The following is a 27301-nucleotide window of genomic DNA, read 5'->3' on the forward strand; positions in this document are numbered from 1 at the left end:
TTGAAAGAGGAGACTTGGCTGGTTATTTTGAAAATTGAATGGGTAACTTATCTCAATTCAGCTTCTTGTACATGTAGTAAGTTAAATTAAAGCAATTTTCTGAGAAATGACTGGTATTTATAGTATATCGCATGAAAGTTAGTCGGATGTGAATGAGTTAAAAGCTGAAGCAGAGATTAGTGATATAAACCAATAAATTAGTGAAATAAATAAATTTCAATAAATATCTAATATTTATCAATAAATTGGTGAAATACCAATAAATTTCAAAGGAAATTAACATGATAGAAATATATATATATATATAATTATAAAGATTAAACCTGCCCATTGATGAATCTGGCTGCAAAATGAGCAGGTCATTTTGCAGCCCAATTTATCAAGATGAAGCAATGAGGGCTGTGCTAAATTCATCCTGTCCATCTATGGTTGGAGTGATAGAATCTAAGCCAACCCAAACCAGCCTCAATGGTCCAATATTAACATATTACAATTTACATGCATTTATGTCAAATGTCAATATGTAAACTCAAGTCAAGAAGGAAAATCTCACCATGAACTTGCAAATCTATAGCAATCGGCTCCTTGCGCACGTTCACCACATCCTCATCTGACAACTCAAGTCTTTGACCTATGCAAACGTATTGAGTGTCTATACCAAATTTAAACAGATTTCAAGCCATAAACGTAGTACAGCATTCAATTGAAACCTTACAACTGCGCCAACCAATCGAATTAAGACATTGCCAAAAGATACAAGCATATCACAATACCTCTGTTGGCGTAAAGTGGACCATCAGTAATAAATCCAGAAGAGGCTTCCAATCTATTTAGCTAAAAGAATATACAAACTTATTTAATATGAGTATCCGACTTTAATCAGTGCCTCCAGGTGACCGAAGCAGTTGAAAGATCATTTCAACCACTGTACATTTTTATTCGTGGGTTACAACGGCGATCTAAGAGTAAGAAAGGTGCCTTTTGTCAAACAGATCAATTGGCCACCAGGTTTTCACTCAATTAACACATTCACAGATATTCTTTGTAGTATCTCACTGTTTGATAGCATTAAAATTATTGAATATTGATAGAAATTGTTTGTGAAGTCCATATTGTTTTGCTGCTGAATAACAGTTTCAAACTGGGCAACTGTGGGCTATAATTTTTCAACTGAAATACCATGAAACTTGTTTTAGAAGCTGCTGCAACTATTGATCTATTGAGATGAACATCAGAAACAGTGAAATAGCCAGCAAACAAAAAATATATGAGCCACATCGAGCAAAAATGACACTTATTTTACGGCAGCATGCAATAAAGCATGCATTAATTTTTGACTGATTTTTTTATTCACACTTCGAGAGCAATTGAAATGTTCAGCTTCAAAGAAAACTGTGAGTGTTGATCTAAGACTACAGTAAATGTTTTTTTTGTAAAAAATGAGACTTACTAGAGATAATATTGTCATCTAGGCTTGACTTAATAATCCAATTATTTTGATGAAACTGCCTTATCAAAACAAATTTTGTTGAGTAAGGATTTCTTGAATGGTCCTCAGTTTCAAAATGGCAAGTAAAAGACGGATAGGATTGAATTCAGCTACGGAAGACGCTCTAAATCAAAGATACTATGATGGAAATAAACTCTATCTCACAGAATTGAGAAACTCTGTGTTAAAAATTTGTGTAGAATTAAAAGAGATCACATTCACATTTCATGTGAATTCAGTTTTTTCCATACCATGCACGCACCTGTTTATTAAAAACTAAGTTTCTTTCGATTTAAAAACTAGTAATTCAAATCATTCTATTTCTATTTCAATACAGACTGAGTGAGTAGATTAATTAATGCCAAGTTTATCTGAGACATTTTAAGTTGCTTTTTAAAATCTACAAGTATTTTCTACCTTAATTGTCAATAAAATTATAACATTCATGGATGACCTTGATAACATCACATCTGTGAATGAGGCGAATGACAATTTCAAAGACTGTTTTCACACAATTTCTTTCCTCTTTTCTGCTAAAACAGCAAAAACTTGGTGACCTATATAATCTACAGAAAAATGGAAACATTTTTTTTAATTCGCAGAAAAACTCCATTCCACATCTCATAGTAACAACTCTAAATTGACAAGCTTTACACTTATGTAAGTTCTTGCTTGGCGTAGACCATACTTGGCCAAATGAATATTTGACCTTATTTTTTCATCATGAGAAAACTGTTATTAATTACCTATCACAGCTGTGCTGCATGAAGATCTATCTATATTCTAGAGAATTTCGTTACTACATTTATGCAATGAAATCCTTCATTGTCTTGTCTCCATCCTTTGTCATAAAAGCTGATGCTAACTATTATAAGCTGCCGAGTTTTTCGTAGCAAATTAAAATAGTAAATTGAAATGATTGGCCTTCAAGTTTTATGGATCTGTATTATTTCTTAGAGCCGAATCAATGGAATGAGATGAATTACAAAATACCTTGTACGTCATTTGTAGACATGCATAATTTAAAAACAAAACAGCCTACAAAAAATACCTTATGAGAAGACTATTTAAGTAAAACTAAGGCAACCCCCAGACCAGGCCAAGCAAGAACTGAGGCTTTGTTAGTCGCCGAGACACTGCCAAAAATTAACCACACACTATTGCGCAACCAGCTTAGGAGCCATTAATACATACACTTTATATGACAGCGGATAGCAGGCTCTTTATATACCAGAGCCATTAATACATACACTTTATATGACAGCGGAGAGCAGGCTCTTTATATACCAGAGCCATTAATACATACTCTGTATATGACAGCGGATAGCAGGCTCTCTATATACCAGAGCGATTTCAGCGAGAGCCGACAATACAGACTCTCTAAATCACAGCCAATAACAGACTACGTATGAACCATCGCAAATCAAGCAAGAGCCGATAATACAGACTTCCTATATCAAAGCCGATTGAGCATATAACAGCACTACTCTGTGATTGCTACTTTGACCAGTGTGAGAAGCTGGCCACGCTTAAGGAATGCATTCACCGAAAGTCCATTAGTACTCAGACAGAATGGAGGAAAAGCTGGTCTCCTCGTCTCCAGAAACGGCAACTCGAGCCTCGTCCAACACAAGAGCAAAAGCAATACTCTAGGGAGCCCAAGCAGCCAAGATGCAGGCCAGCACGAGGCGCTCTAACTCCACCAAACTCTGGGGTCTACTCTCTGGAGTCTGACCCTTTTCAAGGCCACCAATATCTAATAGTCGTTTTTTCGTAACATATACATGTATATATAGAAAGTTTTCACAATTTTTACGCAATTTTCCTACACTGTGTATACCATGGAATATGTAAGAAGGTTAACTAAGTATTGATGGTTGTTTGAGAGAAGGGTATTTGGTCATTTTCTGAGGTGTGTTTGGTTCTAAAAACTTTCATTAATTGGTTTTCTGTTGCAAATCACATCACCACATACAAGTGGTCACACAAAGCAGAATTATGTGATAACATGTGGCTTTCATACGTGCAAAAACATAATTTCATTATACTACAGCGCATGCAATTGTGAGTAGATGACAATTTTGTGTTAACTATGTGTTTAAATATGACTGTTAGTCAGAGCAGTCTATGTCTAGGATTAAAGGAGCTAACCACAATAGAAATAATTCTAACACTTGTGCTGAATATAGAAAGAGGTTGAGATAAAGTGAATAATGACATCAAACTTGGATTGGCTTGTATTCTCCAAAACTATTTGTTAACCTTCTGCATTTGAGGTATTGGAAAATGTATTTGAAGTAATTCAAACATGTGCCTTGTTAGAAAAATAATTTTTTCAACAGACTACATGTACCTCAGATCTTCCTCCAGAGAGATTAAATATAATAATAGAAACAACTTCAGGCCTTGATAAACCCTTCAAAGTAGAAATTCCATGGTGCTTATGAATATCATATAAATATTAGTTATTTTAAAATGGTAATAACATCAATCACATTATTATGGATGACAGATTATAGACGCTTTTGGACTCAAAATAGATAGACGTTCAAACATAAAATTTCAAACTTGCAGACAGTCTAAAATAAATAAATGTAAAATATGAAAATAACATTAAAATGGCACAATGAACATGTTTGGATAGAAGCTAAATTGAAATGAAATTATTTTTATAAATATGTACTCGAGCAAACCAATTTTTTTTGGTTTTATTAAAATAAGTGAGAGAAGAGTTCTGAGAAGATTTTTTTATATAACTGCCATCATATGACTATCCATCAAGGATGGATAAATAACAATTTTATTATAACTTCCAAATGCTATTAATATCAGCAAAAGCTCTTTGAATATCTTCAACTAGCAATGTATATTTAGAATATCTGTATTGTGCAAAATATATCACTGCTAATCTCTGCCTTCAACTATGTTAGACAACATTGAGTCCACTCTCAAGAAACATTCTGATCTTGAAACTCGAGATTCTAAGTTATAAGCAAATGCAGACAAAAAATGCATACGATTTTGGCATTCTAGCCTTTTGTGATGGCTTGTGTTGTCAGATAAGGCCGATTTTTATCCTTATGATCATAATGGAAATACAAAAATTATTACACACCAATGACAGCGGCGATTCATGTGCAAGATGTTAAATGTTTGAACTTCAACTCTTGTGAACATTGACATCACATTTTCAGTGGTAAAGCAATTTAAGTGGACGTAAAATTAAGTCTTTTGAAGGCTAGCAAGCGATTGGCCATGATTGATATCCCATAAAAGGCAACTACTAAGTTAAATCTAAAAAGTTGGAGAACAAAGGACGTGGATGAAAATTTAAAAGGTACAACTATAGTATGAATATAATAAAAATGCTCCAAGCCAAAACATGACAGAAATTTCATGGCACTTAGCCAAATGCTATACCTGATACTAATTAATTTTTTGATGATACGGAGGAACAAGTTTCAGGACTACATGATACATTCTTCAGCAAAGATTAAAAACTCGAACTTTGAATATAATATACCACAATTGCAACAAGCATCTCCAGACTCAACTCTTGCTCACTTGTACAAGAGAATTTGCCTTTGGTTTGGTCAAAGTTATACAAGTTCAGAACGGTTATGGTGAGATTGAAACACAAACTGGTTAATGGCCTAGGTGGTGATGAACTGATCATTTAATTCTCTAGTGATTATGGAACATTCTTGCCTATTCTATTGCTAATAACTCTGCCCTTACCAACTCCAGGCATCTCAAATTCACAATGAAAATACTAGTCCCTTACAACTACACTCAGTGCTGTACAAAATATGACTATCTAGCATCTTTGGCAATACCTTCAAATTATATACAGCAATTTTCAGTTACTTTCGTTACTACAACCTCTCTATGCCATTTCTATATAATTTTGTAATTTCTATATAATTGCATAATAACTTCTCATGAGTTTCATAAAACAAGTTAGATGCCACCCATGGAAATAAAACTCTGCCATAGTTGTTTTCATTAAATTATTGATATAAAAATAAGGACAATTTAAAGCCGATGAAGTTAATACAGCAGTATGAATAACTTCAAGTCCTAGATGGTGCTAGACATTCTGCCTTATATCACATCTTTATCAGCTTGATGTTGTGAGCAGTGGTCTAAATTCATAGGTTTTATGCATGCAGCAACCTTTATCCATGCCTAACAGTAACAGAGTAATTGTGGGTAACGGAGTTCTGGTAAGATTTTCTTTCAAAGACAGGAAACTCAACGACCTAGATATTGCGGTGGAAAGCAAAGCTCATCAACAATCAATGAGCAATTAAAATGAAATCAGAAAAGTCGGAGACATTAAAAAGTGATACAAACAGGAAACTTGATAAAAAAAGGTTTTTTCGATGATGAATTAACATTCATAGTGCAGAGTGACGCTGGGAAACTATACTGGTTGCTATAATGAACTGCTTATCCCACGAACAAACGAGCGGATGCAAAGTTTGGGAGTTTTTATGATAAATGCATGTGCACACAACTTACGAAAACTATTCATCAACAATGAGACGAACCCTTGTATCAAAATTTCATCAACAAATTTAACCAACGTTTTGTAGAGTCGTTAAAGTATAATAACGATACAAAACACATACAAACCTATTTAAATATGTTACCAAGTCTTTGCAAACCGTCGTTATTATCTTAAAACCTACCCATCTGATCGGATTATACACAAATAGACAGATTTATTTGGACGAAAATCGTTATTAAAACTTGCTAAGCCTCACTTTTTTTAAAGTTAAGACCCGAAATTGAAACACCGAGCAACAGGGAATAAAACGATTAAGTCATGCGCATTTCACACAAAAAACGTGCACATTTCACCAGTCTATAGCATTGTCGAAGGTTTCTGTAATTAACGCAGAAGTACTAAAATCGTTTCATTTTTGCCAATTTCAATGTATCTGACAATTTAGACACATTTGAGTACTTTGGTATTCTAACTGATGTACAACGCAGTGTAAGTAAATGAAATGACGATGATATTTTTTTCTAACGATTCTTATGAGATTACGATATTTAATTATAAGTTTGGATATTCTTCTTGATACTTCTTGATATTGTTAGCTATGACGTTTTGAAATGTAAACAAAATTGTGCCTTGGTTTTATATTATTACTATATTAATAATATTGGTTATTCTAATAATATCAGTGCATTTTACTTCTAATATTGGCCAATATCGCATTTCTCCCATTGAAGGGGGAGAGATATAAACATATAATATTTTCCTTTCATTATTGCTATTTGTTGTATATAATAACACACACACCCAGTACATTACAGTTACCATTGCAGTTATCCTATTGCACTGCAGCGCCATTTGACTGCTAATATTGCATTTCTCAACCATCAGTACCCTTTCTTTTTTCCAATACAACTTTGGTCGTGGGCTGTATGACAGTGGAATTTCTAGTGGTAATAATGGTTTATATGCCCTGCTTTTTTGTAAGTCTGCTTAACCTCAATCTTTTCATTAAACCAAAACTGCCATAACTTTTGGATAAACCAGACACGCTGATTCCGATTTTGTACTCAAAATAAAGATTGGTCCACTAACTTTCAAAGTAATGAAGGCTTTTTTACAGTGTTTTAATATTGGCCTCGAAAACAACACGATTGGCACAACAAGCTCCGCCCATAAATATGTGACGTAGCCTAGGTTTTTAGGAACGGAAATTGAGCATGTTTAGTCCGATTTAGAATGATACAGACGGGTGTCATTTTTTTCGGCGTTCAGTCGAGAAAAATGAGCTCAAAAACATCCTGTAACAAGCTGCGAGCAATTTAAAATTGTTTATCCACCTTTCATAAAACACAGGTTATTTTGCAGGTTGAATTTATATAATAATAGTTTTAAGACACCCATCTCTATCATTCTAAATCGGACTAAACATCCCCAACTTCCGTTCCTAAAAAGCTAGGCTACGTCACATATTTATGGGCGGAACTTGTGCCGATTGTGTTGTTTTTGAGACGGATATTGAAACGCTTTAAAAAAGTCTTCACGACTTTAAGTTAGTGAACCAATATTCATTTTGAATACAAAATTGGAATCAGTGTTCTGGTTTACCTAGAAAAAAACGATAAAAGTTGTGACAGTTATGGTTTAAAGTGCCAAATTATCTTGCGCCACTGTTCAGTACTTCTTTGTAAAAATGACAATGATAATTATTGCAAGTAGAAAGTTGTAAACTTTTTATTCCCCAACCTGCTGCACCAGTCACGATTAGTCACAGAAATAAGGGATCATCTATTGACAAATGAGTAACGCAACAAGTCAGAGGTATTTAAAAATTGTAGCTCACTTATATATGCTTCCCAATCGGCCGATAGTCGAACTTGTCAAACTTTAGGCTAAAAATGTTCTCAGCCAATTCATTTCGCTTATTACCGTCGAATTCGATTGTGTGTTCTAATTCGATCGTGTGGTTTAATCCGATTGTGTGGTCTAATTCGATAGTTTGATCTAATTCGATTGTGTGGTCGAATTCGATTGTGTGGTCTAATTCGATTGCGTGGTCTAAATCGATTGCGTGGTTTAAATCGATTGCGTTGTCTAATTCGATTGTGTGGTCTAATTCGATTGTGTGGTATTCCTAATTTTATTTGCCTCTTGCTTTTGATCACATGAAGTCAATCTTGGTTGATTGGTAATGTCTAATACATGTACAGATAACCTACAAAATGTAAGGCTTGCTGTATTAAAACCTGAATTAACAGCTTTTTTCCAAGCGTGTTTTTTCTAGTTATTACTGCGCCAATGCCCAAAAATAATAAATTTTTAAAATAGTTTTGACAAGACTTTCAACACAAATAACTATTAGATATATTTGTGTTGAGCTAATCACATACATGTAGTTGTTTATGGGCCTGGAATTTCGTTGCCAAATGCTAGTTTGAAAACTGAACTGGGAAGTGTACTGATGGTACTGATGGTGCAGTAGAGCATGAATGCCCTACTGAAACAGTTGAAGAATCCAAACCAATTGAGATCAGCTGTTTTAGGCTTGTATGATAGATCAATTATTAAAGGATGGTAGTAAGCGCTATTGCCTAAGTGATTCGAAGCTGACATGTATACTTTGTAGATTCTGCAATAATCACATCTTAAAACATTTCTAAATTTACGCTGGAATTGGTAAATGATCTGACTGATCAAACTGATCCTTTGCAAACTTAAAATTAACAAGCAATAAGACCAGATGGAAAAAGTAACCTATGGTACTTGTTAAGTGGACAAACACTACCGTTCCTACAAAAGCTTGTGAAGCAATATTTGAACATGCAAAATTTACACTGATGCAATAAATAAAAGCTTTGCAGGTTAATTGGAGTAAATAAAGTGTAAGCTTCCTCACCGAACAATATAAAAAAGTTAAGACAAATGCAAACCTAGCGACTCAGTCTTGGTAAATCCATAGAATAAAACTCACAAAGATAAAAAGTCTCACCCTCATATTAAAAGACCTACTGTCACAATGTACACAATATGGTGAAACTATTATGAGACTAGCTTACACAGCTCTCTGATATGTTATATATTCACGTTCACCTTTGTTGAAAAAAAATTTGATAATTTGGTTCAAGGTAATGAAAATTAGCCAAGATCAAATGAATAGTAGAGTGCCTAAGGAAGAGTAGAATGCTAGCCTAACTTCAGTGGTTTTGATATGTAATTTCTTACTTCTCATGGTGCACAAGCACAATCTTACAAGAAACTTATCACACGACACCGATTTAGGATTTAGACTAAATATACGCTTTATCAAACAGGCAGGATGTGTGAAGGTTTAACTTTACCTGTAAAGGGTCGGTCATCTAAAATTACGCTTTCAGCTAGAATCTTTTGTGAGAATTTTTATGGTTTTCGTAAAGCCACTATTAATGACACAAATTAGATGAACAAAAGGTCAGTACATTTGAAGACCATGACATAAAAAACATGAATCGGCATGAAAGGGTCAACTCAATGATGGCAAAACAATATGGCGAACGACTTGCAGATATACAATTTTGAATCAACTACTGTTAAATGTGCTGGTAAAATTATAATTGCTGGACGATTAAAGGGATGTGTAAACTCATTGGCTCAATTCAAACGATGCATATGATAGCGTTACTGGCTAGTAAATGGCTACCGGAAAAAAGGTTATATTTGACAATTCTCAAAAGCTAAATAGCTACAGAATGTGGTTTGAAATTTGCCAAGCTAAAATGCTGATATAAAAAAGTGGTTTGTCAAATGAACAAAGCAAGAAGATATAAGGTCTGATCCAAAAGTTCCAGGAATGAAAGTATAACTCAAAACGCATTGCTTTAATTTATCTAGTTGGTCGCCTTTAAAGTACTCCCCTTGGATGCTGATATACTTGTCTCACCTCTTTTGGCGTGATGCCACGCAGTGCTGAAAATCATCGGCGACGATGCTGTTGAGCTCTTTGTTGCTGCATGTTAAATCAATTCTACTCCATCAAATCCGGTCCCTTTCATAGTCAGTTTTAACTTAGGATATAGCCAAAAGTCACAGAAAGCCAGATTTGGTGGATATGGATGATGAGACAGCATGGCCATGTAGTTTTTAGCGTAAAACTGCTTTACAAAAAATGCAGTGCGGGCACATACTTTGCTGAGACTCTTATCATGTTCAAAGAGACAGTTAAAATCCTTCAGTCTATCCAACAGTCCCAAAATCAAGTCCAGTTTCTCCAGATAGCTCTTTAGCAGTCCGTCAATCATATGCCATGAATAGCGACCTTACACTGTCAATTTATGAACAAGTTCTTGCTGATGCTAGTCTGCCAGACCTCGCATCATCTTCAGTGCTGTCTCTACATTCACGAAAATGTTTGTGCTAATTAAACACTTGTATTTTTCGACAAATTTGACATTCTGATGAATTTATCAACAAATCACTAGGAGCAGCTAACTGACCTTGACATAGCATTGGCTCACGTGGAAACCCGCTCGTAGCAACCTGAAACTGGTCACAATACTCAAAAGATGCTTGCCAGCGATTACTGCAATGGGATTTCTCACCACGCTTCTATGCAAGTGTACACAATTCCATTCCTAGAACTTTTGGATCAGACCTCACATTTCCAGTATTGACACGTCTCAATTAATGACAAAACTAAAAAACATTAAAAAAACTGCACTTTTTTCTAGCCTGCAAACTATGCTGCAACCTTGTCACAGCATTTGGTTGGCTACTGCTCCCGATAACAAAAATTGATCATTTCCAGACCTTTCGGCATTTGAATAGTATGGAAAATAGGGCAAATGTGTTCGAAGAATACAGGGCAAAAAGGTAAATGAAGCCGATGTTGCTAGCGGTTGCTTTACAAAGCCTGCACTTGCTTAGCAAGAACTTGAGAGACGCCTTTGCCGACAACCCTGGAATGTGAGAACAACTGTCTAGGTAAGGCATGCTTTGGAGTCTACGATTAAACTTATAGCACAATATGCGTGGTAACAAATAAATCATTTTACTACAGTTCAATTTTTGTAAGTCACAGAAACCAAGCAAAAATCTATGACTTTTCATGAAAACAACGGATGGCATTCTTGAAAATGAAGATGTCACCCCATGGTCAAACACCATATTCCAAGTCAACAGAACTAGGACAGAATTCAACAGAATTAAAATTGGCATGTCAAATAACAGTGCAAACTAATCAGATTAGTTGCTACATAACATGTCAGGCTGACATTTTTCTTAGTAGTTTCATTCTAAGTTCGGATATTTCTTTACCAATTTCCTTTGTATTTCTGATTATTTCAGTGGGGTAAAATGTCTAAAGAGGTTGCTATAAATCAGGTTTTGGATGGTAGATGCTAGTGGCACAGAGGACAAATTAGGGGAGGAATTATGAATTAGAAGAACTATGAATATGATTTTAAACCAGAAAGTGATGATGAAACTGCGATTGATAGTTGGGATGATACTGCAAGCTTTACCGGCGCACATAACAATGTATGGAGGATGTCTGACAGTGGGAGTAATGTTGAACCTGGAAGTGATACTGATGCAAATGACTATCGCAGCGCTGTTAGTAATGGACTAAAAGGGGAAAAAATAATGTAGACGGAGGTGGGGATAATCAGGCTAAGGGTGATGATGGAGGTAGGGGTTGTTGAGGCCAGGACCAGGCTCAACAACAGGCTCTCAATGGGAAACAGTCATGGACATCAACGAAGGGACACTCCTGGATGGGGTGTAGATCGTACTACTTTTCAGCAGTAAGCATTAACACCCAAGAAAAGTACTGGCATAAGCAACTAGTCTCTCAACGTTGTTGATGATGTAAAGCCTTGGAAATGCTTTGAACTTTTCTGAAGTGTGGACATGTGAAACCTAATCATAGTGGAAACTACTCGACACGCTGTCGCAAAGCCTACTAATAATGCGACCAAACCATTTAAAAAGTTGACTCTAAGAGTTCAAAATAATTCTTTCTAATAAGGAGACTAACAGAGATGAGTATGTACATGGAAAGGTGTAAGGCCTATTTTCATTTAGAGCAACACGACGAAATAACCTACACACTGAGCTTTGTGGGATGTCTTCTGATCATTTTCGTGCCCTTCGATCCATGCTGCAGTGTGTTGGTAAAAGAAACTCTAACCTTAATGATGCATACAGACAAAGCCTATCAAATGGGTTCTGAAGTCCTTTCTCCTCTGTGAAGGGGAAACTCGGTAAATTGTAAATGCTGAAATATTCACGGAGAGACATGACGCCAATGCTGTTGTGGAACTTGGAGCCACAAAGAATCTGGTGAGTTGTATCAGTGCACCACATGCTGGAAAAACCTATGGTTTTATATAGACAGGTTCTACGCATTTGTGGCTCTGAAAACATTTGTCACTTAGATGTGTGGCTCTCATGACTGGAACAGCTATGACAAATGGAAGGAATTTTCCTAAACAGGTGCACAGATGAATGGGAGTGAACACAGGTTACTCTTCAATAGAAACTAACCAGCTATTGTCTAGTGCGACAAGATATTAAAAAACTTTGTAACAGCAAATCAAGTTATCAATCCAATTGCAGAGGTACACAATAGCAGACCATACAGAAGAAAAGAGGTAGAGTGCACAAAAGCTGTAAAAAGTTACAATCAGTACATGGGTGGGACTGAGACAAATGATCAGCTCACGCAATTACAAGGTAGTTGACGTCATTACAGCTGGCCAAGGTTGATTGCAAAATTCTTCATGTCGACTGTGTATAATTCTGATTTAACTTATAAAAACTGCTCCCCCTCCGGGTTCAAAATGCAAAGACACTTACTTTTTATCAGTGCATAAAGAAGCTGCACAGAACAAGTGGGGTTACACATGTGATGCACCTGTCTATTTTCTAAGACGTATTTTGGGCAAAAAGATGTCTTCAGAATGTTCAGGTGGACCCACTTCACTTAATAAACGAGCGAAAGGTACTTGAACAAACCAAAGGTGTGTTTGTTTTGAAAAACAATTTAAAGTAAAAAAAAACAAAATCCTGATGCTTCATATGCAGACATGCCAAAGCTTTGAAAGACTAGAAATATTCTCCATGCAGCAAGTGTCGGGGGTAGAAGACACCAATTGCTTCAGAGCTTACCATACCAAACAGAAATGTTGGACATGAATGTAAGTGTATTGTAGGTTTGTTTTCCTTCCTGGTTTTTGTCAATTGAAATAAAATCGTTGGCTCTAGGTTACCAGATATAGTTTGTCATCATTTTCTGAGAGTTGAGTAAAATATTTTGACATTTTTTACCCAAAAACAAAAATTGACTTTTTCACTTGTAGACATTTTTAGTGCGTTTTTGATTTCCTTTTCAGTTTTTTACCAAATTTCATTTGATTATGAGGGGGTTTAGATATACTTTTACAGGTTTTAATATTCCAAGTTCGCAGCAGATCTTAGCAAAGACCCAAATAATAAACCATATGTGCTGCACAAACGTTCAAAAAAATTGGGACTGAAAATAATGGCCCGAATAGACGCCAAGACATTAGTTGCTACTATAATCATAAAAAAGTGATTGGATGACCAACAAATACCATAACACGAGCAAAATCGGGGACAGAAAAAAATAATTTTAGGTCAGCAGACGAAGTGGTAAAAAGGGAAATCGAACAAAGCATGACATGTGCATGTTGTCCAGGGGACGAACCAACAACAGTAATGATGTAACTCATCTTAGCAAACAATCCTATTCTTAGATAATAACATGTGTTCAGACGAATTTACTTCCAAAAAGCTTGTAATGAAATACTTTTGATTTGCTCAAGATGCCAAAGCATATATAAGTGTTCGACTAAGGAGCAAAACGAACCATTGTTCCATATGGACACTGGGTAATATTGTCCCCTGGTTGTTTAGTAAGGATCTATGTTCATTTAATCTTAAAGCTGGTTGTACTAAATATCAAGGCCACTTCAGGTTTCATTAATATAACTGTTGTTCATGCAAAATAAAAACAGGATGTAGTGGACACCATCATATTTTTTCAAAAACAGGATGTTGTCCTGAACAAAAACATGCAGAAAATTTGATTGCATGCTCACACTTCAAAAGTACAAAAACACATCGCCAACTACTTCAACATGGAAAACTCGGACAGGACAACTTAGAGGCAGTACTTAACATAAACAAAGAGAAGTGATAAAAACTGGTGAGTGTACATTGAGAATGGCTTATGTGAAACGCCTCAGGATGAGGCTAATCGTTCCACCTTTACAAAAGCTATTGGTAGCCATGAATGAAGTGAGCCTCCAAAAATGTTCATACTATAAGTTTGCAACTGAACATGTTCACCAACTCACCACTTGAAACACTATTCTAGTTGTAGCCTTAAGATGGTGCTGTAACGACTTTGATAGAGGACAATTACAGCATGTCGACAATATACATGCATATAGCTTCCAAGCAGTTGAAAAGATTGAGCACACAATTTGCGATATTTAATTGCTCCAGAGCAAGCAAAAATGAAATTGCTTCCTCAGTGCTGTATTCAACCGAATTTACTGATACTACCTAAAGAAAATGCTTCAATAAAACTTGTATAACACTAAACTAGACATACAAGAACTAAGAGCTTATCTTGTTTGAAGAAGCGCACAAATCAAAACGCATACTGTACATTTATAACAACTGAGGAACCTTATTGGCTTGAAGATGATAAGAACTAGGTGATTTCTTGCCAGTGATGAGAACATAACCACCTTCTACATCATGAAACATACATTCACCTTTTGTTTACTTTTTAAGCAATTGTTAACAATGGAAATTTAGATGGACTTAGAAATTTGTAGATTTAGGATTTAAAAGATGAGATATTATAAGTAAAATCACTTATTGCCGAGTCACAGTCACATGCAAGCCTGGTAGGCATTGCAGTGTCTGCAGTATTTGTTTAACCCTAGAAGGTAGAGTGTCAGGTCAAGATTATTTACAAGAAACTTTGTTTATTTCCAAAGTTTTATACAAGTCTTAAAGATCAGAACAGTCACATAAATCACAAACAATTCGGAAACTTGATGCGTTGATTCTATATCTTCTGTGCAATGGTGAAAATTATGCATGAACTAAGCTCCCTAACACATCAAAGATATGATACTAAAAAGTGTCGCAGAAATGATGAAAAAGACAAAATAATGGCATCAAACATGAAATAGAATTTATGAGTTCAAAATCGGAATATTGCTCAAGAAAGCATTTCTTAAAATAAGCAGAGAAGCACCTAAAATGAGGTTGGAACATTACTTCAAATCTAAGCTTAAAAGACGAGCCAAAAAGTATTCACGAACCAGCAGGGTATTCTGGGTAATACTGGGAATTACCTGTAGCAGAGAATCAAGTGAACTAGCTCAGCTGAAAACTGATGTACTTGGTGAAAAACAAAAAATAACTGCTACTCCAAGCGATCAACAAGAGAACAATATCAGTGGGACTCACTGAAAACATTAAAAAAGACATGAAATTGGCAATCCAATTTAAGCCAATGTCTATAAAAAATGACCAAACTAATAACAAAATGAGAAGCCAACAACTCCAAGACCTCTACAAACGCAAATGCAAACACTGCATATAAATGTTGGTTGTATTTTAAAAAATAAACGACGAAACTATATATCAATCATATATATATCATATATATACAAAATCATACACTACTTGCTGTAAAAATTACGAGGAGTTCAAGTGTACTAAAAATAAAACCTATTTAGTAAACATTTTTAAATACCAAAAACAGAGCATACTAGAGAACGCTCAATACTGAACGACCAGAAAGAATGCATGACAGTAGTTTAATTCCCTGGTCAGTGCGAAACACCAGCAAGGCGACTTTAGGAATTTATAGGTACAAATACTTAATATGTTGTGTCATCTATTTTTATAAAGAGGGTATTGAATGGTGATACATCTAACTGCTGCTTCCTTTCATGTCTGAAATACTTTGAAATGATGATCATTAAATTATCATCATTACTAAAACTTTACCAAAAGAATTTTTTGGTAAAGTTAATGAAATCCAGTTAACACAGTTGAATGCCAGTCCTTCAATTACACTTATATACACAATGATTATGAATTTGCAGACTTACCTCGTTGTTGCAGACAGGAAAGAAGTGAAAACTACCAGTTAAATTTGCCATTTCTTTGTATGAAAAGCTTACTTTAAATCACGAAAAGTAAACAAAATGAATATAAAAATTCTCTATGATACTATGACGTCAAATACGATTTGAAGGTTTCTTCGTCAGCTGCCACTTGCTGCATCCACAATTTTCAAACAAGGAAACCTACAAAAATAAGTTGTGATATACATTTTATTGTTACTGTGAGCTGTTAGTGTGGATTGATACAATGTAACTGTGATTTCAAAAATAGCCTTATTGTCTAGTCGATGATGGTGATAAAATGCAAGAACAAAGTCATTGGCCAACCTATGATAGTTAAATGGCCATGAAAAATTTGTAAGTAGAAACCACTCCTAATTCGTTCCTAGCCCCACAAAACTCAGATATAACATTTGTACAAATTGTAAATACACTTGAAGGTTGACTTGCAACAAAATTCACATTACAGTTACAAGGTATCAAAAGATTCACCATGTCTTACTCTATTGTGTTGTAGGTGCAAAATATGTGGAAATGTGATTACAAACTCTGAACCCTTTCGCGGGCAAATTTTCAGGACTATATCAGACTCCCCTGAGCGAATTAATTTTTCCAGAAAATCAATTTCTTTTAAAAGTTTTATACACTCTTTTGGTATGTTATTGTGTGCATATATCTATGTATAAACATGCATATGTATACATGTATATGTCCAAATGTACATATATTATAAATGAATAAAAATGTATAACATAAAAATATTTATAAATGTAGATCTACCAAGATAAATATACATGTATATATTGTACATCTTTTATGATACAAGGGTTCACTTTAATAAGCACGATTTCTGTATAATATATCCAAAAGCATTCTCCTTTACAAATGCCTACATCACAGTCTTTGCACCATGTGCTTATTCTTGTCTTTTTGTACCAATCACACAGCATCTACTGGAGTAAATACTGGACCTGTCACTACTACAAACTGATGAATGGTAGGAGATTTATCTCTCTTCATATTGGTAATAATCTTCCAGGCACTGGCATCACCTCATCATTACTGCTACCAGCTTGTTCATCAATATCACTTCCAGATGTAAAATAATTACAATCACAACTTAAACCTGATTCATTGTCATTTTGGCAACTAAATCTAAAAAGTCACAGTCAGCTGTGATTCTCTTAGTAACTCCGGTACTAATACTTGTTGTATTAGAATAATCACAGAGAGTTCTCTTAGAAGTCGTCATGACGATAAACTAAATTAAAACTCTCGAAGCTTTCAGTAAATAACGGCTAAAACAGAACCAAAAAGAAATAAATAATTAAAAATTATTTTAAACGATTTGCTAATTTTTTTCACAATTTTTATTCATTTATTGCTGCTAAAAACGATCGTTTTGTGCATATAGAAAAATTTTTTAGAGGCTAACCGAAGCCAATATATCATAGCTTGCTATCGATCAACAGAGTAAACAACAACGGCTTTTAGCAAACCAAAAGCCGCAATAAAAGAAATATGTTACTATAGCGACAAAAATGTCACTCTGCCCATTTGAAGGAGTAACGCAAAGCGACAAAAACGTCGCTTTGCCCGCGAAAGGGTTAAAGCACATCAATTACATAAGTACAGTTTCGGCTTATTCAGGTTCTACAATATTTTGGCTTTCAAATGAGCCATTGCTTGACATGGTGAGACAGACATTAGTTGGTATTTATAGGACTTCCCCAGAGCTCTACCGCAGAAATGTTCAATGGTATAGGCTCGGAAATTGTGACGTCACAATTTTCATATTCGGTGTTGTGTGCTCTTACCGCTTATTTTTATTGCTTACCGCTTATATTTGTCAACTACGATAATAACGCTAATGGCAGGCAAAGGTAGGACAACTCCAGAGAACTGATGAAGATGACAAATAAAAGGAACCAGTGTCATTAGTTCTCCATGTACAGATTATTTTTATGATAAATAACTCAGATTCCAAGCACCATACTAGATTTTCCCGATGATATTATGCACTAGCCCTCCCTTTTTATTGTGATGTTGAGGGGGCACGACCAAGGCTAATTAATTTCAGGCAATGCTTCATCTCGCAAAAGTGCAATCTACATGTAGTCCTAGGGCCATGCCACTGCAGGTCACAATTTAATCGATGTGATTTCATTACCTTTACCACCATGGGTTGTTAACAACCAGGTATGTTATGTTGTTAGTAATTTCTGTTTTTGTTCAAATTTGTTGTAGAAGTGTATTGAATTCAATCAATCGTTGGGGTTGACTCACTGTTTTTCCGGGATGGTTCAAAATAGAGAAGCCTACTGTAAATAACTTAATCTGCCTATAAGCTAGTATCATACACAAAGTGATTAATTTAACTGTCCAATACACCTGTTCTCCATTTTCCATATACTGTAATTTATTCGAATATAATATAAATATTTAAATGTTTATATTTTTTTCTTTGATATTTAATTACTAATTAGTTATTAATCAAGTTATTAATCTTTTCTGAATGGGACAAACAATGCCATCGTAGAAAACGATGTGATAATAATTACTATAAACATTTAAAATGAACGAAAGGATGAAAAAAGTAAACTCTAAGAATCACCCGAAATCTATTAACCCAAAACATGTGTTTGTATTGATCAGGCATTGTTGATTATCTAGAATGCTAGTTTATTATTAGCGCTCTCTGGGTTTAACAGCACCTAAGCACCGATTGTCAAAAAAAGCGCAGCCTTAATGGCAGCGAAAGAAATCGACGAACCAAGGCTAAATGATAATTATGACATCACATTGTGGGAACCGCAACCAAGTGTTTTTTTATTGCAATACACACTTTTGACAACCTGTTTATCATAGTTGTATTATTCTTTGGGTATTGAATATAGGCTGATTCGAAAGCCAAGACTGATGTACTGAAATATATCATAAAAGTACTTTGCAATTTATGTGCTTTAAAAGCTCAAAGAAGAACAGCTAATCGGAGCCATTTTGAAACTGCCGTAGATTGGAATCAGTCTATTTCTCTGACGTAATCAATCCATTGCGGTTATTGCTCTGACACGTGATGTTCTCACTTGAATTGAAAGACCAATAAAAGGCTCAATATAAAACTGCAGCGTTAGTGCAATGGCTCAATTTACACGATAAAACGGCTGATATACACGGCAACATGAGCTACCGACTGCATGCTGCAACAATGCTTAATTCTGGCAGCCATTAAAAGATTATGAGCTACACATAGTTTCATTGCTACGACATACAATGCTAATCCTATGCCAATTTTTGACCTATTCTCAATGACTTTATCTTGACATAAAAAACAGAAAAAATGACTTGCGTTGCCCCATTTTTCTCTAACTATTGCTAATAAATCTGTCAAACAGGTGGTCAAATCACTTCAGCAGAAAGAGGTGTTATATGGCCCGTGGTTAGCTGAGCCTCAGTCAGGAAATTTTAACGCACTTATATTTCCCACGGTTTACTTTACAGAGCTCGTGCTAATTGAGGCTCCAGCTAGTACAATGGGCGCTGGAAATCCATATGACTGACCAAGAGACATTTTCATAAGCTGATTGAACAACTTCAAACATCATATTGTAGCAACAAAGGATGACTCAGTGGTGATTTTGCTTGATAATCATGACACACGTGTCTATACTAAAGCAATTTCAGTGACTAAAGAAACGGAGGTGGTGCACACACGGACGACAACCTGTTGATGTTGCTGCTTACTTTATTGTCAAATGTTCATTAAATGATCATTTTATGAACATTGACAATATACAAATTGGCTGAGCCGACTACAGCTATGCTTCTAGAAGCATCAAATCTAAAAACAGGCATTTTTTAATCCTGGAACTTTCCCACTAAACAGTAGAATGCTTTCAAATGATGATTTAGCAAGCAACTCAGTTCAGTTATCAGCCACACACACAAAATACTTTCACCCTTCCACTCATGTGTGGCACCAAAGCTTTAGAAAGGACTGTAACCCTAGAGCAGTTTTTTTTCAATACAAATGTTGAAACAATAACGATGAAAAAATCATAAAGGATGAGTAACAGCCATTGTCACATTGACGTCAAAATTGGCTGTTTTAGAGGCACATGCTACTGTTGAGGAGCCAACATCTATTGGGTCCTTTTTTATTTATGTTGACAACGTTATTGCTGCATTCACAGATAAATCTATGATAATAGGCTTTTTTATAATGTGGTAGGTGTCAGTGAAAGATGAATTAGTATCAGTTACAGATGATATCGTGCCGTTACATGATATTTTCGCTGAGAAGCTCAATGAGAAGCATAGATAAAAAAGCATACATGAAGGACATACTAAAAATGGTAATTATGTGCTAGTTAGGTTGGCTTCAAAAATGGATTAAATACTACATAGGAATGGTGTACGATTGGTGTTTACTGCAACAGATACTGAATTACAAGCGATATTTTTGTTATACAAAACAGCAACAGCTAACAGTTGTCAGAGCATACAAAATTTGTCAACTTGGCTAATATTGTCATTAGACTACAAGCCCTTCAATTTGTAGGTAGTGCCTCTGTAGCCTGCAGTGTTACAATGAGTTCTTGCATAGACTTTTCAAACACTGCTATACAAAATTTTCTGATGGTTTTTACTATATATTGTTATAATAATAGTGGGCTCGCTAATATTCTAGAGCCGGTTTGCAGCTTCGCTGGGGGTTTCCGGTTTCAGAGCTGGCTTAGAGAACATGCTGAGTTATTCTGGTTCTTATATTATTCTGCTACTTATCAATTAATAAAGCTAATCATTATTACACAAACAACAGATGTAACATGGTGTCAGGTGCCAGGACCTCACGCCTGAATGCCTAGGTATACCTGGCCTCTGTAACCTAGGCGCAAAGGCAGAAGAGCTAAGTTCATACACTTACTTACACAACTAGTACTTGCCTAAATAGAGATATTAGAATTTCAATTCATTTATGTAACAAATCCTATTGATATGGGGGATCCACCACCACCATTACGCATCAAGGTAGATACACCTAAGCCTTTGGATTTTGTCAATGCCAGCACACAGTGGACAGAATGGCTGCGAAGATTTAATTGTTTTAAGAACATCAGCGGACTAGCTGCACAAGATCAGTCAGTACAAATCGATACTTTCCTTTACATTCTAGGCTCGGAGAGCGATCACATTTATGAGCAGCTGGTGATCGCAGGTGATACAACTTTAGATAAGGTGATAGCAGCATTCGCTCTGTACTTTCAATCTCGTTCAAATGTACTGCATTATAGAACACAGTTTTATAACCGTAAGCAAACAGTCAATGAGTCAGCAGAAGAATACATCCGTGGCATTCATTATTTAGCCAGCAAATGTAATTTTACGGTGAACCTTACAAAAGAAGACATGATCAAAGATAGGCTGCTTTCTGGAATGTTAGATACTACATTAAGTGCAGAATTACAGCTAGATGAAGCGGTCACCCTAGCAGCAGTCACTGCAAAGATGAAGTCTAAGGAAACCATAGAAAACCAAATGAAAGCAGAGGCTAAGGTTGAAGTTGTCAAATCTCAGATGAAAAATACTTCTACAGATAAGGCTAGAAGTGGTACTTCGTCAGAGAAGCCTAGAAACTTTACGTCAAATCAAGGTGGAGCTAGAGGAACAGGTAGCTCTACCCAAGGAAGAGTTTGCAAGTACTGCGGAGGATCTCATCCACCACGTTCTTGTCCTGCGTATGGAAAGACTTGCAATATATGCATGAGGCGCAATCACTTTGCTAAAGTCTGCCAACAACAATCCTCACGTGCTGTGGCTGAGGTGGCAGAGACAGTAGACAACACTTCTGAGCAGAAGGGTGAATTCTATATACACGCAGATGACGTCGTCGTTGACATTAATGCAGGGTTTTTAGCTGAAGCTTTTGTTATTGATGCTGTAGTAACTGAATGGTTAATGGATTTTCAAGTAAATGGTTTTAACCTCAGGGCCAAAGTAGACACTGGGGCTCAAGCTAATGTCATATCGAGTTCTGAACTTCAGCGGGTTTCTCCACAGTCAACTATTCGACCTAGCCACACTAAACTCACAGCATACTCTGGCCATACAATCCCCATTGTAGGTGTAGCCCACATCGCATTGAAGCATGCAAATGTTGACCACATGCTTTCTTTCCATGTACTTGGAGAAAAACTAAAAGCTCGGACACTTCTAGGGCTACCCTCAATTACAAAGCTGGGTCTCATTGACACTGTCTTAACCATCGGTAGTGACGGGACATCCATCAATCCAGTGGAAATCACACGTAAGTACATACTAAGTGAGTTCAAAGATGTTTTTACTGGTTTTGGCAAACTAAGTACCACACATAAGATAAGACTCAAACCCAATACAATACCTGCGGTTTGCCCGCCAAGGTCAGTACCACATGCTCTTAGAGAAAAACTCAAAACCGAACTAGAACATTTAGTCTCATTAGACATCATAGGTGAATGTCAGGAGCCAGGTGAGTGGTTAAACCCCATAGTCCCAGTACTCAAACCTAATGGCACACTAAGAATATGTTTAGATCCGCAGAGACTAAACGAAGCAACCATCAAAGAGCGCTATACTTTGTCCAAAATAAGTGACATTTATGCCCGGTTAGCTGGTTCCAGAGTATTTACTACACTTGATGCACAATCCGGTTTTTATCAAATAGCAATTGATGACGAGTCTTCTAAACTAACGACTTTTCTGACCCCATTTGGTAGATTTCGTAACAAGAGATTACCGTTTGGCATTACGTCGGCTCCAGAGTTTTTTCATAAAACCATATATGATATCGTAGGAGATCTCTCAGGTGTAGAAATTTACATAGACGATATTCTCATACATGCCCTACTCAAGCGGAGCACGACAGTAAGCTCCGTGAAGTTCTGACACGATTTAGGAAAGCTGGCTTAAAGTTGAACTCGAGCAAATGTCATTTCAGTCAAAATACCGTGAAATTTTTGGGTAACATAATTTCTGAGAGGGGTATTGAACCGTCTCCTGAAAAAGTGCAAGCCATAGTAGATGCGTTAAAACCTAAGAATAAAGCTGAGGTTCGATCCCTGTTAGGTTTTGCAACACCCCTAGCCAAATTTTGTCCACGTCTATCGGGAGTTACTAAGCCGCTAAGGGAGTTACTCAAAGAAACAGTCGATTTTTGCTGGGAAGGGGCGCAGGAAAATTCTTTTAGTGAGCTCAAAAAGCTAGTAGTCAATGCACCGGTTTTAGCACTTTTTGACCCAAACAAAGAAGTCACAGTCAATGTAGATGCTAGTTCACATAGTCTAGGTGCAGTGTTGCTACAGGAAGGCAAACCAGTAGAGTATGCGGCCCGTTCGCTCACTCCTACCCAATGTTTATACGCGTAAGTTGAAAAGGAGATGATGGCAATTCAGTTTGGTTTAACACACTTTCATCAGTACGTATATGGCCGAGAGGTCACAGTAGAATCGGATCACCAACCTTTAGTTAGGATCAACAAAAAGCCACTGAATGAGCTTACGCCCAGGCTTCAGCAAATGAAAATGCGTGTGAAACATTACCAATACACTGTCAAACATGTACCTGGGAAACAAATGTATCTGTCAGACTATTTGTCTAGATTTTGCAAGGCCACAGCACCTGATAAAAACTTGAGCCTAGATGATCCCATGCCACAAATTTGTGCCATTGTTATACGTGGTAGTAAGGCTCTTGATGAGTATTATGAAGCCACCAGCATTGATCATAGCTTGCAAATCGTTTCTCAGTACACTAAGAAAGGGTGGCCAAAGCAAAAGAAATCATGCCATCCCTTGGCTAAACCTTACTGGCAGTTCAGAGACACAATCAGTGAACATAGTGGTTTGTTGTTCTACGGCGAGAGGTTAGTAATTCCTCATACCAAACAATCAGAAATTATAGAGCGTTTGCATGATAGTCACCAAGGAATCACTAAAACACAACAGCGTGCTCGTACAGCTGTGTTTTGGCCTGGTATGTGCCAGCGCATTGAGGATAGAGTTAGTTCGTGTGGCGTATGCAAACGTCATGACATAGCCCAACAACACAGTCCCCTGATACCTAGTGACAATTCCTAGCTATCCATGGCAAATCATCGGTAGCGATCTATTTCAAATCAAAGATCAACACTACCTACTAAATGTAGAATACTATTCAAAATGGGTAAACGTTTCACCACTAAGGAATTTGACAAGCCAAGACATCATACAGGAATTCAGGAGGCAGTTCGCAGATTTTGGTCAAGTTTCTAAAATAAGATCCGACAATGGCCTTCAATATGCACCTAGGGAATTCAAGGAATTTGCTGAACAGCTCAAAATCGAGCATGTCACTTCCTCACCCAGTTTTCCGCGTTCTAATGGGCAGGCCGAACGGGCAATACAAACAGTAAAACAGTTAATGATCAAAGCCTCAGAAGATGGCAAGTGTTTTTGGCATTCGTTGCACATGCTTCGCAACACTCCCTTAGAAGGAAACTCCCTTTCCCCTGCGCAGCTTTTACAAGGTCGCACCCTCTATGATGGTTTGCCAGCGCAATGTCACACTCTTTTCCCTAGAGCATACAATAGAGAGTTAGTTAAGTCCAAAATGATATCTAGACAAGAAAACATAAAAAGCAATCATGACGCCAAGTGCACAGGTAAAGAAGGTCAGTTTTGGCGCTAGGAAAGCCTGTTAGATTCCAGTTACTGAACGGTAAGTGGGAGCAAGCTGTAGTGGTCAGTCATGCAAGTCAGACCCGCTCATACTTAATCCGAAATTTGGCTACAGGGGCAGTTATCCGACGAAACAGGCAGCAGTTGAGAGAAGACGAAACTCAACCACATACTGCACCCGTAAGTATGGCTGTATCAAAACCAACTCCGCAGCAGTTTCTGAATACAGGGCCCGAGACAGTTGTCAATCAGACCGGTAGCAAACAGTCAGAAAAACTACCCGTTGTGTCTTTACCAGGTACTCCAAAGCAAGCACTGGTCAGACCGGCTGAAACTTCCGGCACTTTATCAAATCAAACTCAAAGTTCACTGTCTGCTACACCAACGACCCCTGTTACCCACACCAGAAGTGGCAGAACTGTTAGAAAGCCACTGAGGTTCAGAACTGAGTAGTCATTACTATGACCGTTTAGAAGGACGTGTGTACTGTAGTTTAGTAGCTTAGATCCGTAAAGGTAGTTAGTAATTAGGTTATAGATAGCTTTCTTCACATTAGTATTTAGCCTTGTTTTTAACTTTTTATTTACTATTATACCCAAATACTCGTTGAGTGTCCTTTTTACACATAATACTGTACACTCCTCTACGCGGGCTGCTAGGGGACAATATTATCTTATTGTTACTGCGTTCAGAGAAGAGGAGATGTTATAATAATAGTGGGCTCGCTAATATTCTAGAGCCGGTTTGCAGCTTCGCTGGGGGTTTCCGGTTTCAGAGCTGGCTTAGAGAACATGCTGAGTTATTCTGGTTCTTATATTATTCTGCTACTTATCAATTAATAAAGCTAATCATCATTACACAAACAACAGATGTAACATATATTATGTTAATACTCTCGAGTAATTTCCCATTTTACTGCATGTGTATTACTCAAAGCACATTGTTATCAATCAACTCGATAATACATCGACAAATATCTGGCTTCATTTATTGATCAGTGAGTCATGATAGCGTGGTAGTATGATACAATGACAATTTATGGGAAATCAGTTGTAACTCCAAGTTTTGATGATATTTTTACTGAATCTGTACATTTATTTTTAATCATATACATGTATACGAGATTAGAATATGTGGTTACGTCAGGTTTAAATGCAGTCAGTGTTGAAAAAAGAGTGACTCGTATTACCCCAGTTACTCCTACTTTTCTCAGCTAGTAAGACTACCTTTAATTCGTAAACATACCTGCCAACTCTCACGCATTGGGTGTGAGACTCACGCAATCACTTCAAAGAAAAAATGACAATGCAAGAGAATTGCGTGATATTTTTGCCCTAATTTCCACAGTTTTATATATACTATCATTGATACACCAATTGTCCCAAAACCAAATGTCAAGCATTACCCCACTCTTGGGTTGGCAGGCCTGTTCGTAAATGAACTAAAACTGATGTCGTAAAAAAAACATTAGTAGAAACGAAAAACTTCCTAAATCGCAAGAATCTTGTTCATACGATTGCCGCCATTCATACCTGAATTACTACTTCTGCAATTACGGTTACTCAGAGAATCGAGTTTAATCTAGCTAACAATGGCGATAAAACGAAGCCGCGATCAGTCCGGATATAGGCTCGTAGTAGCGACAGCACGAGCTATTAGATTTCACCGGTAACTGGACTTTTGGGCGACAGTCACTAGGGCGACAGACACTTAGGCGCCACTTTCGGTTTGAAAGGCGACAACTTCAAACGGAAAGGCCACACGGCAGACAAAGCGGCGACATTTCTAGACAAAAAGACAGCAAATTGGTTTGCTGTTTGGTTGAAGGCAAGGTAATGTACTGACAAACTATGCAGATATGTTTCCGCACCGAAATTGGCTTACAGACTTTTTAACAGACTTTTGTATGATCTCTATTTATATTAGTATATTTTGCTATTTTTAAATATTTAATGGCTAAATAAATCAATTTCGAATAGCTGAGATAAGTATTTATTGAAAAATAATGACGTTTTTGGTTGTTTTCTGATCACTATCTCACTCATGCGAAACTGCGGATCTCATTCAGAGATCATATAGCATTCGCGAAAAGGATTTCCCAAAGTTTTCCATGGCGTTACGGTGGTTTTGACTGAGTGAGATAGTGATCAGAAAACAACCAAAAACGTCATTATTTTTCAATAAATACTTATCTCAGCTATTCACAATTGACTTATCTAATCATTAAATATTTAAAAAGAGCAAAATATACTAATATAAATAGAGATCATACAAAAGTCTGTTAAAAAGTCTGTTAGCCATATTTGGTGCGTAAAAATACCTCAACTATGAGATGCTGTCGTTGTGTGCTATGCTTACGTATATTTTTGAAACGTAGCCTTGAAATTGTTATTGTTTTTTTAACATATTTTTTTATAAATCGAAATTGCAGCATGTATTTTTAAACGCCATTGGCGGGATT

At 36.4% G+C, this 27301-nt stretch overlaps 1 protein-coding gene across 1 annotated transcript in view; it reads right to left on the bottom strand.

Annotated features, from left to right (window-relative positions):
* Positions 1-26444, bottom strand: part of LOC137393163 (uncharacterized) — a 38971-nt gene extending 12527 nt beyond the window's left edge. The window contains exons 1-4 of the mRNA XM_068079592.1: positions 26373-26444; positions 16133-16330; positions 774-834; positions 554-631 (exon numbers count right to left, since the gene is read on the bottom strand). Coding sequence (XP_067935693.1) covers positions 554-631; positions 774-834; positions 16133-16183 — 190 coding nt within the window. The 5' untranslated portion in view covers positions 16184-16330; positions 26373-26444. The remainder of the gene's footprint in view (positions 1-553; positions 632-773; positions 835-16132; positions 16331-26372) is intronic.
* Between the last annotated feature and the right edge of the window lie 857 nt (positions 26445-27301).

This window comes from Watersipora subatra, chromosome 4 (genome assembly GCF_963576615.1).
Source record: "Watersipora subatra chromosome 4, tzWatSuba1.1, whole genome shotgun sequence".
Lineage (NCBI taxonomy): Eukaryota > Metazoa > Bryozoa > Gymnolaemata > Cheilostomatida > Watersiporidae > Watersipora > Watersipora subatra.